The following is a 13,927-nucleotide window of genomic DNA, read 5'->3' on the forward strand; positions in this document are numbered from 1 at the left end:
TCTTATATAGCGCAGCAGATTCTGTTACAGCGTCTTATATAGCGCAGCAGATTCCGTTACAGCGTCTTATATAGCGCAGCAGCTTCCATTACAGTGTCTTATATAGCGCAGCAGATTCCGTTACAGTGTCTTATATAGCGCAGCAGATTCCGTTACAGTGTCTTATATAGCGCAGCAGATTCCGTTACAGTGTCTTATATAGTGCAGCAGATTCCGTTAGTGTCTTATATAGCGCAGCAGATTCCGTTACAGTGTCTTATATAGTGCAGCAGATTCCGTTACAGTGTCTTATATAGCGCAGCAGATTCCGTTACAGTGTCTTATATAGCGCAGCAGGTTCCGTTACAGCGTCTTATATAGCGCAGCAGATTCCGTTACAGTGTCTTATATAGTGCAGCAGATTCCGTTACAGTGTCTTATATAGTGCAGCAGATTCCGTTACAGCGTCTTATATAGTGCAGCAGATTCCGTTACAGTGTCTTATATAGCGCAGCAGGTTCCGTTACAGCGTCTTATATAGCGCAGCAGATTCCGTTACAGTGTCTTATATAGCGCAGCAGATTCCGTTACAGTGTCTTATATAGCGCAGCAGATTCCGTTACAGTGTCTTATATAGCGCAGCAGATTCCGATAGTGTGTTATATAGCGCAGCAGATTCCGTTAGTCTCTTATATAGCGCAGCAGATTCCGTTACAGTGTCTTATATAGCGCAGCAGATTCCGTTACAGTGTCTTATATAGCGCAGCAGATTCCGTTACAGTGTCTTATATAGCGCAGCAGATTCTGTTACAGTATCTTATATAGCGCAGCAGATTCCGTTACAGTGTCTTATATAGCGCAGAAGATTCCGTTACAGTGTCTTATATAGCGCAGCAGATTCCGTTACAGTGTCTTATATAGCGCAGCAGATTCCGTTACAGGTTCTTATATAGCGCAGCAGATTCCGTTACAGAGTCTTATATAGCGCAGCAGATTCTGTTACAGCGTCTTATTAGCGCAGCAGATTCCGTTACAGTGTCTTATATAGCGCAGCAGATTCCGTTACAGTGTCTTATATAGCGGAGCAGATTCCGTTACAGTGTCTTATATAGCGCAGCATATTCCGTTACAGTGTATTATATAGAGCAGCAGATTCCGTTACAGTGTCTTATATAGCGCAGCAGATTCCGTTACAGTGTCTTATATAGCACTGCAGATTCCGTTACAGTGTCTTATATAGCGCAGCAGATTCCGTTACAGTGTCTTATATAGTGCAGCAGATTCCGTTACAGCGTCTTATATAGCGCAGCAGATTCCGTTACAGTGTCTTATATAGCGCAGCAGGTTCCGTTACAGCGTCTTATATAGCGCAGCAGATTCCGTTACAGTGTCTTATATAGCGCAGCAGATTCCGTTACAGTGTCTTATATAGCGCAGCAGATTCCGTTACAGTGTCTTATATAGCGCAGCAGATTCCGTTACAGTGTCTTATATAGCGCAGCAGATTCCGTTACAGTGTCTTATATAGCGCAGCAGATTCCGATAGTGTGTTATATAGCGCAGCAGATTCCGTTAGTCTCTTATATAGCGCAGCAGATTCCGTTACAGTGTCTTATATAGCGCAGCAGATTCCGTTACAGTGTCTTATATAGCGCAGCAGATTCCGTTACAGTGTCTTATATAGCACAGCAGATTCTGTTACAGTATCTTATATAGCGCAGCAGATTCCGTTACAGTGTCTTATATAGCGCAGAAGATTCTGTTACAGTGTCTTATATAGCGCAGCAGATTCCGTTACAGTGTCTTATATAGCGCAGCAGATTCCGTTACAGGTTCTTATATAGCGCAGCAGATTCCGTTACAGAGTCTTATATAGCGCAGCAGATTCTGTTACAGCGTCTTATATAGCGCAGCAGATTCCGTTACAGTGTCTTATATAGCGCAGCAGATTCCGTTACAGTGTCTTATATAGCGCAGCAGATTCCGTTACAGTGTCTTATATAGCGCAGCAGATTCCGTTACAGTGTCTTATATAGCGCAGCAGATTCCGTTACAGTGTCTTATATAGCACTGCAGATTCCGTTACAGTGTCTTATATAGCGCAGCAGATTCCGTTACAGTGTCGATGCTTCTTTTATTGAAGATTTCATCCATATGTACAAAAATTTAAAAACCAGTATATACATAATAAATAAGGAAAGTAATGAATACATATACCTAGAATCAAAATAGCACAAGAACAAAACATATAGCAATCTGCCTCATATAAACTAAAACATATATATATATATATATATATATATATATATATATATATATATATATATATATATATATATATATATATATAGAATTATAAATGAAACTATAACATTAAAGAAAAAAATTTGAAACCCATTTTTTACTAAGAGAATCACTTATCCATCATCTTTTATCCATCATTCATCCCCATACTCCCCATATATTCATCATTCAAGCCTCGAGGAAACCATCAACATGCAAAACAATTTAACCACCCAACCATCACCACACCCTTGATACCCACCACCTTGAAACATAAACTTATATAACCCATGCCCACAAGACATTCATTTAAATCAAACACTCCCCCCTTACATTCAATTCACCAACATAAATTAAATAAGACTTATGCTAGGGATGTGTATATAAACCTTTCCTTTAAAAAAAATGAAGGAAAACATGCACTACGTGTTTAAAGAAGAAAAGTTCCCAGAAGGTCCGGGATTACACCAGACGCCACCTACTAAGGAGGTTTCAGCTGGCCCCACAGGCGAGACCAGCTGATAGCATCTAGCTTTTCCCTTTCCTTATCCATCACCACCTTTACATCCTGTAGGATAAGATCCACCACCATCCTAAGAGGAAGGACCTTTTTCCTGATTCCAATATGACACCGTGCATGCCACGTGTGGTACCTAACAACTAAACTAACTATATAAATGGTGCACAAATCAAAATCCCCATATCTCTTGAAAGCACCGTAGGCCCATTCCGGGTAACTAAGCCCCGAAAGACAAGGAATGCCCAGTGAGATTGACACCGATCTATAAACTTCAACATTGAAGGGACACTTAAGAAAAAAGTGATCTATAGTCTCCTCCTCCCCAAGACATTCCTCCCGTGGACAACCACGATCATTGGTCCTTTTAAACTTAAGGTTCCCTCCAACATAGAGCTTCCCTTGGAACGAGAGCCAGGCAATGTCTCTAAACTTCAGAGGGATCCGTCGGTCATTGAGCAACTTCAACCCAGCTGAACAGACGGTGCCTGGACAATCTCTCAAAGCCAGCGGGGCCAGGAAGTAGATTTGCAAGACCCTCTTCCCCAACTCCTTCCTCGAGAGGTCCCTTACATCTCCAACTGCCACACCCCACTTGGTAATCATCCTAATGGCCAGAATCACGTAGATCGGAAGGTATCCTCTGCCAGTCCAGGGCTTTTTCAGTCGGCCTCCCTCTATCCACGCTCTGGAAAAGGGATTCCACCACTCCAGAAAACCCTGTACCCATCGAGGGGGGTCTTCCATAAAGATGCTACCAATATTCAGCTTTAGAAAAGCTGTTGTGAAGAAGACTACAGGGTTGACCATATCTTGGCCTCCCTCTGCCCTCGATCTGTACACAATACCTCTCTTGACCATGTTCATCTTGTTTCCCCAAAACATGTGGAAAAACAGAGAACATAGTCTGGACCACAGCGATTGTGGCAAACAACAGACGTAGCTGACATACAGGAACATTGGTACCAAATAGGTCTTGCATATGTCCACCCTTTCCCTCAGGGAAAATTTTTTACTTTTCCATAGGTTTACTTTCTTGGTCGCATCCTCCAGCTTCCTTTCCCAATTTGCTGTGGCATAATCACCATGGTCGAAATGGATGCCTAAAACTTTGATGCTATCACTGGCCACGGGGAAGGTGTCCGGGAGGGGAAACTCCTTCCCTCCCTCCCCCATCCAGAAAACTTCACTCTTGTCTTTGTTCACTTTTGAACCGGAAGTCACAGAGTAATTCTGGACTAGTTGGTCAATGACACCCGCCTCTGCCACAGATGACAGAATTATGGTGACATCGTCCGCATAGGCTGTCACCCTTAGCGTGAAATCCGGAGCCAGCTGCAGTCCCTCCAATGCGCTGTTCTCAATCCTCCTTATCAGAGGATCGATCGCAAAAACATAGAGAAGAGAGCTCAGGGGGCATCCCTGACGTACTCCCGAGTCCACACTAAAGGAGGGCCCTACCCAACCATTGACAAGAGGGAAGCTCTCGGCCTTACTATATAGAATTTTGAGCCAATCTACCATCTTCCCCGGGAAGCCATACCTTTCCAGTAAAGCCCAGAGGTACTTATGGTTGACACGGTCAAAAGCCTTGGATTGGTCCAAAGCCAGCAGATATTTTCCAAACTTTCCAGCCCTACACCGCTCCACGGCCTCCCGGACACCAAGGACTGCACTAAAGGTGCTACGCCCTTTCACGGTGCAATGCTGGGAAGATGAAAGAAGAGCTTTTGAGAACTCTATTATTCTGTTGAAAAATACTTTTGCCAAAATCTTTCTATCTGTATTGAGGAGGGCGATGGGGCGCCAATTCTCAATACGAGTACGATCCTTACCTTTGAACAACAGAATAAGCGCCGACCGTCTCATGGAAGGAGACAGTTCACCTTTCTCCAAACAGGTATTAAACACCTCCGTAAGACGGGGAGCGATGACATCAGACAGTTCTTTATAAAATTCCGATGTTAGACCATCAGGTCCGGGTGACTTCTTTGGTGACAATCCACCAATCGCTTCCCTCACTTCTTCTACACTTATTCTGTTGCACAAACAATCAAGAGAGGTACCTGGATTCACCAGACCTGGGGTCTCCCTCAGAAACGATTCCATCTTTTCTCCGATAAGTGATTTCTCAGACAGAAGGTCAGAGTAATAGTCCTTCACAACTCTCAGGATGCCTTCTTTCCCCTCCTGAAGCACACCCTGATTGTCATGTAGACCTCTGATTTCCTTAACTTCAGTCCTCCTCTTACAATCCTGGTAGGGATCCGGCGAGTGGTATGTACCGAAATCCCTCTCCAGGGTCAAAGAAGCTAACCGATTATATTGGTATTCCTTCATCTGAGCCTTCACTCTGGAGATTTCCCCACCATCTCCATTCTCAGAGATCAGGAAATCTAATTCCCTTTTCAGAGCATAGTAGGTATTTTTTTTTATCAAGTTCTTTTTCCTTACCAGCCTCTTGAAGAAACCCTGGACTTTCTTTTTAAAAACCTCCCACCACTCAGATCTACTCCATCCTGCCTCCAACAGCGATTCATGATCCATCAGGAGATCTCTGAGAGACTGCATCACGCCCTCATTCTTCAGGAGTTCAGCATTCAACCTCCATAGACCCCTCCCTTTCTGGATGGTCTCTGAAGCATTCAAGGAGAAAGAGAAAAAACAGTGGTCAGAGAATTCTACTGGCTCTACCTTGGGGGGCAGAGTTTTCGAACCTCCTTTAACAAAAAATCTATCTATTCTAGACCTACGCTTACCACAAAAATAAGTGAAACCCGTGAGGTCTGGGAAATGCTTGACATGAACATCCTCCAGACCAGCCTGTCCTACCATGCTAACTAAGAAATTTGCATCATAGCCCAGGGTCTTATTATTTTTGGGCCCTCCTCTATCTTTTGGCCTGGTGACAGTGTTAAAGTCACCACCAAAAATGACCTGCTGAGCTGTGAACAGAAAAGGTTTTATTAACCCGAAAAGACATTTCCTGTCCCAAGGTGATTGGGGGCCATAGATGTTAATTAGCCTCAGGTCCTGTCCCCTAAGGTTAACGTCCAAAACTATACACCTTCCTACCTCCAGTTCTACAAATCTATTTATGGTTACCTTGTCGGTAAAAAGAACCGCCACCCCACTGTAGGGCTCAGCCGCAAGAGACCAAAACGAGGGACCCCTGGTCCATTCCCTCTTAGCCCTATGCAGGACCTCGAGGGTTCTCGTTCTGGTCTCCTGAAGGAAAAGTATGTCAAAATCCTTGCCATTCAAAAAATCATAGGCCATAAGCTGGGCCCTACCAGATGATATTGATGCCACATTAAGAGTGGCACATTTAATGAGATGGGGATCCATAAATAAATTTGTAAAGGATTTAACATAAGCTCTTATTTATTTCACCATTACCATCACCATCCATTCTCTCTCCTCCACCCATGTCATTCGTGACCACTTCCATACCTTCAGACAAACCATCTGGGTTTACGCTGATGTCTGGCGGTTTACTTTCCTTATCTATTTCTGGGTTGCTTTCAGTTGGAATATTTGCCTCAGGAGTTTTGCTCTTTTGAAGTTTAGATTTCCTAAGGGCATCTTCACCTGATACTTCCGATTCTTCATGGGCTATTCTTTTATTAGCTTTACCTTTTGTGGCCCTGATATTGGTACTAATATTGCTTGCCCCTTTCCTATGCTTAGAGGTCTCCTTCTCCCTCTGTTCACTTTGCCTGTCTTTAATTTTGTCAATTATTTTCTCAATTTTATTTTTTTTTCCACTTGGTTTGAAAACTAGGCCTTCTTTTTGTTTAACTATATCACCCTCACCAATCCCAGACTCCTCTTCATCCTCACTCTCAGAGAAAGCTAGGAATCTGTTTGAAAGATTTAGGTTGGTTTCTATCACCTTTTTACAGGACTTTTTCCCTTTTTTTACCATTTGAAAAGGTTCCTCTTCTCCTTTTGAGTCTGCCACCCACTCTACTTGCTGGTCTTTATTAATTATGGCTTTTGCATAATTTTCGTTACTCTGTGGATTGTTTGTGGGATTCTTAGCAGAATTTGGGCACCTGCTGTATGGGTGTCCCACCTGGCCACACAGGTTGCATTTCACCTTATTGCACGTGTTTGAAGCATGGCCGACTTCATTACACATGTTACATTTCTGTTCCCCACATTCACTGCTATTATGACCGATCTGGCCACATTTGAAACACGTGCGGGGCTGGCCAGGGTAGAATACTTGGATCCTATCTCTACCAATATACGCCGCCGATGGTAGGTGCAAGGTCTTTCCCTCTATCTGATGTAATTTTACCAGGACCGACCAAGCACCTCCCCACACTCCAAGCGTATACCCAATTTTAGTGAGTTTGCTCTTGACTGTGCAATTTCTGTTTAACCAAAATTCAATATCCTCGGCTGGAATTAAGTCATTCCTGACTAAGATCTTAATTCTCACATACTCAGGCCTGGAGGATGTGGCCGTCACTATAAAACCCTCATATTTTTCCTCTGCTTTTTTCCTCTCCCATTCTTCAAACACTTTGTGCATCTTATAAGGGGATAAGAAACTCACATCAAAGAAGGGAGATCTGTCGGGGTGTATACACGCCGACAGATCACCGGCATGGCAATTTAGAGAAAAAATCATATTTAAAAAGTCTGACTGCGAGGGGGTTTCTGTTTTGCCAATCCATTTAAATTGGAGCAAGTGACGCCTACCATAAGAACTCTTTACAGGCCCTTCATGATTTAAGACATTTTCTTTCATGCCTTCATTTTGACAAACTGCCTTTGCATAAGATATTGGTGTCGACACATCATTTGCAACATTTTCAATACTTTTCTGTTTGTTAATTTGACTAGAAATTAGCTTTAAGGCACCCCTTGCACCTTCAGGTGCACCAATGGCCCCAAAAACAGTCTCAAAAACAACCATTTCATTACTGTTTAAAGTGTCCACATTTAGTCTTTTTTGACCCTGTGTCAGCATTTCACATGTCGACTTTTTCCCAACATTACCTTCTGCTGTTATAACAGGTTCACAAGAAATCACCACATTATTACTTTTACTTGAGAAAGACACTTTCTTTTTCTCAGTTTCACATGCATGACTTGGCCCTGCAACTTGACTGTCTATCACATTTTTAACAGCCTTTCCTTTTTTGTACTTTAAGACATCAGAAATCAGTGCCGCTTTTTCCAATACTGCTTCACATTCTGAGGCTGAAAGACAGTCTGGTAAGTTACTCTGGTGTTCCTTGAAGACCACAGGGGTCCCCAGGAACGCACTGTCCTCCTCTGGCTCATTCATCACATAATCAGTACTTACAGTGTCCTGGGGATCCCCTGCCTTGGTCTTACTCACTGCTGCTCCTGTTGTGATGGACCCAGACGGCACCTCTCTCTCTCCTCCGATCACTGCCGGTTTCACACTCGCTGTTTTAGCCACAGTTAGCTTCTTGCCTGCAGCCTCTGTCCCGTTCAGTGTTTCCTTGTCAGATTCCTCTAGCATAGTAGCTGCCACGTTCTCAGGTTTCACTGCAGGTCTCTTCCTGGTTCCCTCACTGCTGGAATCTAGGTCAGAGCACAGCTTGACAGCGTGGGAAAGATTAACCACCTGGTGTGCAGTTGACTCATGCAGTGCTGGAGATTTTTCACAGCTGATGCCATCCATCTCTTTAAGCTGTATACGGCGTTCTATCTTATTCAGACTTTTTAAATGTCTTGAGACAATGTTATCCAGTGTGCACTGATCCCATTTGGAAATAGCATTGCGTTTTTCCTTGGCTTTCTGCAGCTTACGGTTAACAAACACTATTTCACGTCTCAAGTCCTGCAGACACATCAAATCAAAGTGCCTGTCTTCATCTTCATCAAAAGAAGATTCACTCAACAGCATGAAACTTGTAGCCCCCACGGCAGTTGTTTCTTTGCCACCGCTGGATGCTTTCGCAGCAGGTTCTCCCATCTCTTCTCCCCGCACCAGGCTAGGTGCAGGGGTACCTCCGGGATCTTCTGGGGGGTCCTTCATGCCACTGTTCTCATCTGCAGCCATGATTTCAGGTACTGGGTCAGATCTTCTGGACCTTGTAGCTGCACCAGTCCTGGGGGTCTTAGGGCCAGCTTTGCGGGCTGCTGGTCTCCTGCTGACACCCTTCACCATTATGCTCTTTTGCTCCAGGCAACCCCGCACCGGGTGCTTGCCTTTTGCTTTTCCCAGGAAAGGTGCCCCAAGCCTGGGGAAGCTGGGGGCGGAACTCTCACTGCACTGGAAGGCTGGAGCTCACACTCTGCACGTCTGCTCAGGTAGGCTACAAACGTTACAGTGTCTTATATAGTGCAGTAGATTCCGTTACAGTGTCTTATATAGCACAGCAGATTCCGTTACAGTGTCTTATATAGCGCAGCAGATTCCGTTACAGTGTCTTATATAGCACTGCAGATTCCGTTACAGTGTCTTATATAGCGCAGCAGATTCCGTTACAGTGTCTTATATAGCGCAGTAGATTCCGTTACAGTGTCTTATATAGCGCAGCAGATTCCGTTACAGTGTCTTATATAGCACTGCAGATTCCGTTACAGTGTCTTATATAGCGCAGCAGATTCCGTTAGTGTCTTATATAGCGCAGCAGATTCCGTTAGTGTCTTATATAGAGCAGTAGATTCCGTTACAGTGTCTTATATAGCGCAGCAGATTCCGTTACAGTGTCTTACATAGCGCAGCAGATTCCGTTACAGTGTCTTATATAGCACTGCAGATTCCGTTACAGTGTCTTATATAGCGCAGCAGATTCCGTTACAGTGTCTTATATAGCGCAGCAGATTCTGTTACAGTATCTTATATAGCGCAGCAGATTCCGTTACAGTGTCTTATATAGCGCAGAAGATTCCGTTACAGTGTCTTATATAGCGCAGCAGATTCCGTTACAGTGTCTTATATAGCGCAGCAGATTCCGTTACAGGTTCTTATATAGCGCAGCAGATTCCGTTACAGAGTCTTATATAGCGCAGCAGATTCTGTTACAGCGTCTTATATAGCGCAGCAGATTCCGTTACAGTGTCTTATATAGCGCAGCAGATTCCGTTACAGTGTCTTATATAGCGCAGCATATTCCGTTACAGTGTATTATATAGAGCAGCAGATTCCGTTACAGTGTCTTATATAGCGCAGCAGATTCCGTTACAGTGTCTTATATAGCACTGCAGATTCCGTTACAGTGTCTTATATAGCGCAGCAGATTCCGTTACAGTGTCTTATATAGTGCTGTAGATTCCGTTACAGTGTCTTATATAGCGCAGCAGATTCCGTTACAGTGTCTTATATAGCACTGCATATTCCGTTACAGTGTCTTATATAGCGCAGCAGATTCCGTTAGTGTCTTATATAGCGCAGCAGATTCCGTTAGTGTCTTATATAGTGCAGTAGATTCCGTTACAGTGTCTTATATAGCGCAGCAGATTCCGTTACAGTGTCTTATATAGCGCAGCAGATTCCGTTACAGTGTCTTATATAGCACTGCAGATTCCGTTACAGTGTCTTATATAGCGCAGCAGATTCCGTTACAGTGTCTTATATAGCACAGCAGATTCCGTTACAGTGTCTTATATAGCGCAGCAGATTCCGTTACAGTGTCTTATATAGCACTTTAGATTCCGTTACAGTGTCTTATATAGCGCAGCAGATTCCGTTACAGTGTCTTATATAGTGCAGTAGATTCCGTTACAGTGTCTTATATAGCGCAGCAGATTCCGTTACAGTGTCTTATATAGCACTGCAGATTCCGTTACAGTGTCTTATATAGCGCAGCAGATTCCGTTAGTGTCTTATATAGCGCAGCAGATTCCGTTAGTGTCTTATATAGTGCAGTAGATTCCGTTACAGTGTCTTATATAGCGCAGCAGATTCCGTTACAGTGTCTTATATAGCGCAGCAGATTCCGTTACAGTGTCTTATATAGCACTGCAGATTCCGTTACAGTGTCTTATATAGCGCAGCAGATTCCGTTACAGTGTCTTATATAGCACAGCAGATTCCGTTACAGTGTCTTATATAGCGCAGCAGATTCCGTTACAGTGTCTTATATAGCACTGCAGATTCCGTTACAGTGTCTTATATAGCGCAGCAGATTCCGTTACAGTGTCTTATATAGTGCAGTAGATTCCGTTACAGTGTCTTATATAGCGCAGCAGATTCCGTTTCGCTTTACAATTGGAAACAACAGTGATTAAACAAACTGGGTAGATACAGTATGTAGTTATGTCTCTTGAGATTGCTCATCTCTCACCAAGGGCCAGATTCTCTAAGCTTCAAAAGTGATAAAATGGAGAGCCAATCAACTCCTACCTGCCATGTCAGAGACTGTGCTTGAAAGATGTTAGACAGGAGCTGATTGGCTGGCTGTTTATCACTCTCCATTTTATCAGTTTTGAATCTTAGAGAATCTGGCCGAAAGTCTTCTGCAATTGTGGCTATAGGGAAATAATTACTGTGCGGAGAGATGCAACATTTCGGGAAAAATCTGTCATTTTACAAAATAGTCACATTGCACAGCATTATTATAAAATCATTGAATAATTATATATATATATAGCTTCCAGTAACAAACAAGCAGTGGCACTCCATGGGTTAAACAAATGCAAAGTGTAATAACCACGTTATGGGGTGTGCACACCCCTTTTGAAACGTCGGTTAATACACTTTGCATTTGTTTAACCCGTGGAGTGCCACTGCTTGTTTGTTACTGGAAGCTATCTACACTACCGGAGGGCACCCACGCTTGATGTTCAATGTATTGTGACTGAGTGCCGGACTGAACCTGTCTATCTATCTATCTATCTATCTATCTATCTATCTATCTATCTATATATATATATATTACAACTATTACCGTACAATGTGCATGCTGGTGCCAGGGGCAAGTGTGTAGTGTGTAGTGTGTACTCATTAAGGGGGTTATTCTAGTTCACTCTTTCTGACAAAATCCTTCTTAGATGGACAAAACCATGTGCACTGCAGGGGGGCAGATGTAACATGTGCAGAGAATATTAGATTTGGGTGGGGTTTTACTTCAAAGTGAGATCTATATTGCGGTGTAAAAATAAAGCAGCCAGTATTTACCCTGCACAGAAACAAAATACCATATATACTCGAGTATAAGCCTACTTTTTCAGAACATTTTTTATGCTGAAAAAGCCCCCCTCAGCTTATACTTATTAGTCAATAAGTTTTCCCAGTTTTTCGTTGTAAAATTAGATGCCTCGGCTTATATTCGGGTCGACTTATACTCGAGTATATACGGTAACTCACCCAAATCTAAATATATCTGCACCTGTTACATCTGCCCCACCTGCAGTGCACATGGTTTTGTCCATCTAAGAAGGAATTTGTCAGAAAGAGTGAACCAGAATAAACCCCTTAGTGAGTATGTGGAAAATTACTGGCAAGATGTACTAAGTCTTAGAGAGTGATAAAGTGGAGAGATAATGTACAAGCCATTCAGCTTCTAACTGCCATGTTATAGACTGTGGGGTAGATTTATTATAGCAGTGGCATAACTAGAATTTTTGCGCCCCCCCTTCCAAACAAAATTCTGCCGTCTTCCACACATTAATTATTTAGATATTTTACCTACTGTACATGCTGGTTGCCAGGGGTTTCTTGCTGGTTGCCAGGGGTTTCTTGCTGGTTGCCAGGGGTTTATTGCTGGCTGCCAGGAGTTTGTTGCTGGTTGCCAGGGGTTTCTTGCTACTTGCCAGTGGCTTCTTGCTACTTGCCAGTGCTCCTGGTACTGTACTGTACTGTGTGTTGTGTTTCACTGACCGATGCTAGACGTCCGGTAGCACCTACAGCATCTGTCTCCTCCAAGGCGGCTGCCATTTTTGGATGGCCTTTTTAGCAGATTCCATGTATACAGTCAGAACGCATGTAATCTGCAGAGACCGTGCCAGCTTCCCCGTCAGCGTATGGGGTGTAGGTTTAAAGATTTCTACTTTGCCTCTTTACTGAGGTGAAGCACCGCAGCAGCACCGAGGCATCTTGGATACCAAACAGGGAGTGAAATCTGCCCCCAAAGTGCATCAGCCTTGCACTACTTACACCAGATCTCCTGCACAGCCCGGGCGGAGCCGGCAGCCACTGTAGCCAGGGTCAGTGATGTCCTTTTTGTGGTGAATGAGCACAGACACCTGCAGATAGCTCCAGATGGTGCTACGGTCTGACTCTTCATACATTGCCACCACATGTTGGCGTTGTGTCTTGTATACCGCAGCGCCGATGTATGGGCATATAGCATACCTGTCATTTTGCACACCTACAAACTATAATACATGAGGAAGAAGCCATGCCAGCGCACAAAACTGTGCTGATCATGCATCACCGTCATAATAATGCGTATTCCATCTACCCCTGTGTCTGACAGTAAGCAGCTGGTTGGCTGGTACTGTGTCTGCTTCCACGTTATCTACCTCCACGGCGTAGTACAGATTGAGCCACACTCTGTCCATCCGCCAGCACGCCATATCCCGGACAGACGGAGCGGACGGGGACATGCGTGTGACTCATGTGCTTGCACATTCCATTGCCAAGAACGGGCCGCGCGAGGGGACAGCGCTTGCTGCATGTCACGCTGGGGGCCACTCTAATGAGAGCGGTTCCATCTGTACACAGACAACTAGGTGAGAAGAGATGAAACCCAAAGCTTACAAAGTTCATCATATACAGTAGAATTTGAGGCAGAACTTTATCTTAAAGATTAGACAAAACATCAGACCCTGTGACTGGGACAAGCCCGTCCATTACACACATGGTGCATGTCTCGTCATGCCGAGATCTCAGGTACATGCATGATCAAAGGTTACGGTATAAACGATCAACAGTGTCTATGTTGGCTGAGATACAGTCTCTGCATTACTATTATCATGTAGTGTAGGACCGCCAGAGTGGAGATGTCTTGCCGTGGCTGGTGGTTCCCATATGTTGGCTGAGATACAGTCCCTGCATTACTATTATCATGTAGTGTAGGACCACCAGAGTGGAGATGTCTTGCCGTGGCTGCTGGTTCCCATATGTTGGCTGAGATCCAGTCTCTGCATTACTATTATCATGTAGTATAGGACCACCAGAGCGGAGACGTCTTGCCGTGGCTGGTGGTTGCC

The 13,927-nt window shown here is 44.0% G+C and overlaps 1 protein-coding gene across 1 annotated transcript in view; it reads left to right on the forward strand.

The window, feature by feature from the left end:
• The first annotated feature begins 8,034 nt into the window (after positions 1-8,034).
• LOC146009790 (pancreatic triacylglycerol lipase-like) overlaps positions 8,035-13,927 on the forward strand; it is a 138,206-nt gene continuing 132,313 nt past the window's right edge. Inside the window, exon 1 of the mRNA XM_083150250.1 lies at positions 8,035-9,079. Within this exon, the coding sequence (XP_083006376.1) occupies positions 8,671-9,079 (409 nt within the window). The 5' untranslated portion in view covers positions 8,035-8,670. The remainder of the gene's footprint in view (positions 9,080-13,927) is intronic.

Source organism: Crinia signifera, chromosome 6 (assembly GCF_055691185.1).
Source record: "Crinia signifera chromosome 6, ASM5569118v1, whole genome shotgun sequence".
In the NCBI taxonomy this organism is placed as follows: Eukaryota; Metazoa; Chordata; class Amphibia; order Anura; family Myobatrachidae; genus Crinia; species Crinia signifera.